The 3,730-nt window shown below is 51.2% G+C and overlaps 1 protein-coding gene across 1 annotated transcript; it reads right to left on the bottom strand.

Annotated features, from left to right (window-relative positions):
* LOC115832508 (protein AHNAK2-like) lies at positions 1-3,263 on the bottom strand. Its single transcript, XM_030804022.1, has one exon. It carries the CDS (start codon positions 2,622-2,624, stop codon positions 810-812), a length of 1,815 nt encoding a protein of 604 aa, XP_030659882.1. The 5' UTR covers positions 2,625-3,263; the 3' UTR covers positions 1-809.
* Positions 3,264-3,730: the final 467 nt, after the last annotated feature.

The following is a 3,730-nucleotide window of genomic DNA, read 5'->3' as shown; positions in this document are numbered from 1 at the left end:
TGGGATGCAGCACTTTCTTTATTGCCCATCCAGGGAACAGCCAAGCCAGCTCCATCTGCATTCTGGCTGCAGCGTGTACATTAGGGGACTCAGGGGCCACAGTGTGGGACCGTGCACGCTGGCAAGGCACTGGCGGATGCTGGCAGGCCAGTGGACATGGATAGATGAGAATGACAACTCACAGATGTCCTAGCTTCTGCTGGCCCAGCTGCCAGCCACTGGCCATCACCCTTTTGCCCAGCATGTGTGCATTGTCACCCAAAACATCTTGAAGCTTGCCGTTAGTGAGGCATTCAACAAATAAGTAAGCTAAGTGAGTAGGAAACAGTGTTTCCTGGAATATACCGCACTCTGCCTGAAATAGGAAAACTATGTTTGCTGGGAAGCAGCAGCAGCAGGAAAGAAGTTATACCAAAAACTACTTGTACACCATAGACATTATAACCCTTTCCTCAAAGAAACAGTCATGTTCTGTTGGGTATTATGGACAGGTCTCTGGAAATTTATCTAATAAAGACCAACAAACTTCCCCAGCAGTGCCTCAGAGTACCGTGTGAATTCTGGTGTCTTGTGGAAGTCAGGGTGCCTTCTTTGCATCCAAAGCTTTGAGGGAGCTGGGAAGTTTTGGTTCCATTTTAGGAGGGCTGTGTGATGGTGACAAAGGTGTTCTGGTCATTTCTGCTCTGTTCTCAGTTCTGTGAAGTGAGGTGGATGTAATGTGCTGTGGGATGGGGTGCTCCACATGTGTGTGTAGCCTTTACTTTCCAACTTAGATTTTGCATCTCTCTTGTACTGACGAGCCATACCTCTCAGCCTTCATTTGGTCCCAGGCCTGAGCCTTTGCCTTCATCATCAGCTTTTCTGTCCTGCTCTAGCAGGATTAACTCTGTTCTTGCTGTGGATGTCATCATCACTCTGGAGTCCAGCCCAGTGCCCACAGGCCCGACCAGTTCACCCTCTTCCTTCTCTTCAGGGGAGAAACTTTCTTGGGCATCAAAAAAGGTGATTGTTTCTTCTTGAAGCTTTTGTTCTTCCAGCTCTGCCTCATCTTCGGTGCTTTTGCTTTTCTTGGTAGGAGATGAGGAGAACCCTAATTTGGGAAATCGGAACCAGCCTGCCTTCTCCTGTTTTTTAGGCAGTTCTGCCTCTGGTCGTGCCTCAGGCTGTGTTTGAATGGGAGCAGATCTCTGGACGTCATTTTTGGAATCGACACCTGTCTCATCAACAGAAGAGGAAAACCCAATGTTTGGAAGCCAAAACCAGAGCAGACCAGATTTTTTACTTTCTGGTTTGTCCTTTGGAGCCCTGCCTTCATCTGCTAGTGGTGTGGTTGCCTCTTGGCTATCATCAGGGGGAAACTCAAGAATTTCTGCTGGCTCCTCATCTGAACAGCTGTCTGCAAGCTGGTGGCCAGAAGGAACTTCAAATGTGAGTGTTTGCTGTCCCAGTGCATTGACGCTGGAAGAGATCATCTCAAATGGTTCTGCAGTGTCAGGCTGGAGATCTCCAGAAATGGAGTCTACTCCTGGGGCGGCTTGTATGGGAGCCTCTTCTGGGCCCTCCTGAGTCCTAGCGTGTTGAGTCATTGTTGTGTACACTTTAGCCTGCGTGTGGGGCTCTGGGATTTTCACTTTTAATAAGGAAAATCCATACGAAGGTGTTTGAATCTCTGATGTGGGGATCTCTGATTCCCGCACAATCTGAGTGGAAGAAGTCCTGGGTGCTGAGAGATCTACAAACTCTGGTGTCACTATGCTGTGTATAGTGACCTCTTGACTTTCAACCTGAGCACCCTGAATATGCACTCTGACCTTTGAAATTGGGGGAGCTTCCAAAGGCAGGTTAAGGTCCACAGGCTGCTCCCCGGGGACCCCAGCACCTGCCTTCAGGATGCTGGCTCCCCAGAGCCCCGGACTTCCCTTACAAAGGGCTATATCAATATTGGCCTCTGGACACTGCACTTCCCTCACAGTGGGGATGAACACATCATCCTCTGAGCTGGGGGCAGGGAAGGAGAACCTTGGTACCATTAATTTGGGGAATTTGACGGTTAGGACAGAATCTTCCCACAGTTGATCCACATTAACCACAGAAATCTGGGACGGCATATCAGTACTTGAAGCTTTCAATTTAAGTGGACCTTCAGGCTGGGAAGACCATTTCTCTGTTTTATCCTCCATGGTGGTAAGGTCATGTCCTGGCTTGGAAAGAGGAGTCTTATCTGTTTCTCCTGGAAGAACCTGGGTTTCTGGAAGCCTCATGCCAGGCATCTGAAAAGGGAGAGGTCCTTTGGATGGATGGATCCTGACCTCAGAAGTGGAAAGCTCATCCCCAGTCATCCCAGCAGTGGAGAGGTGCAGCTTCAAGCCTGTGCTGTCAAGATCACACCTTAGAATATCTGTGGATGATTTGCTGTCAGAAGCTGTCACTTCTGCATCTGCCTCTGGGAGCTGTAGGGACATACTTGCTTCCACGTTTGATCCAGAAACAAGGAACTCTTTGACTTTAGCTGCTGCTTCGCCCCCTGTTGCTGCCAGTGCCTGTGTCTGAGCCACTTCCAGCTTTCCAGCCCCACCTCTGTCCCTGGAAGAGCGCCTAAGGCTGGGCATGCGGAACTTGGGCATTTTAAACCAGCTTTCCTGCGAGTACCTGGTCGTGGCTTCCTCCTCTGGGTTTTCCACTGTGGGGACTTCAGCATCTGGTTTTCTACAGGATGGCTGGAGGGGGTCTTCAGGTATGGGGGCTATCCCCTCCCCACAAGGCTGGCTTGCTGGGACATCCCCGAGCCCACATCCTCTGCTGTCACCTTCGGTAGACAAATCATGTTTGGGAAGAGGCAGGTCAGCTTCAGGCTGGCTCACCTCCACCTTGGCCTTGGAGGATCTGAGATCAGGTTTGGCAAAGCCCAAACTGGGAATGCGGACCTGTGGCTGGTGGAGGTTCACACCCTCACCTCCTGTGGCACTTGCTGTTGCACCAAGTCCTCCCCTACCACCATCACTGCTGGCCTTTTCTGTGTCTTCAAAGCTACCCCTGCTGTGGCACTAGAAAGAGAAGGATCCATGTCTCTCTGTGGCAGGCTGACCCCACTCTTAGAAGCCTTCATTTTGGGAAGTGCAAGTTTTGGCATGGCCAAGTCAGGCTTTGTGCTCCTCCCCTTCTCTCCATCCCTCTCAGGAGGCAGATCCATGTGGATGGCAGACTGCAGGGCCACTTCATCCTTGTCTAAAACCAGGCTGAGTTTTGAGTCCTCCACGCTATATTCTGGGTCCACCTTTGGCCCTGCTTCCTTCTTCGGGGACCACCTAAATGATGGAAGCTTAATCTTAGGCATTTTCAAGGGACTCCCTTTCCCTTCGTGGCCAGCATCTTCAGAAGGGGCTTCTCCAGGGGCCACTACTGATGTCTGCAAGGAGGCCACAAGCTCTTCCGGGCCCTGGGACACAGAGGTGCCTGGGGATGGCAGCTGGGTGCTTGGCAAGGGGCACTGCACTCCTTCTCCAGGGCTAAGAGGAGACATGACTGGGGCACCCGCTGCTGCATGTAGGTCTCCCTCAGGAACTGCCATTTGGGGGACTGAAAACACAAACTTTGGTTTATAGAATTTAGGAAAAGACACCTGACCAAGAGAAACAGGAATCATGGAATTCAGTGGGCCAGAGTGACTCTCAGTTTGAGATGTTGGAACTCCCTCTGGAGGCTGCAGGTCAGCGGAGCACTCTGTCTTGGG

Source organism: Nomascus leucogenys, chromosome 22a (genome assembly GCF_006542625.1).
Source record: "Nomascus leucogenys isolate Asia chromosome 22a, Asia_NLE_v1, whole genome shotgun sequence".
NCBI lineage: Eukaryota > Metazoa > Chordata > Mammalia > Primates > Hylobatidae > Nomascus > Nomascus leucogenys.
This window is presented reverse-complemented; position numbering and strand designations above follow the sequence as displayed.

Coding starts and splice junctions, on each gene's coding strand:
- LOC115832508 (XM_030804022.1), bottom strand. CDS start 2,624: ATGCCCAAGTTCCGCATGCCCAGCCTTAGGCGCTCTTCCAGGGACAGA.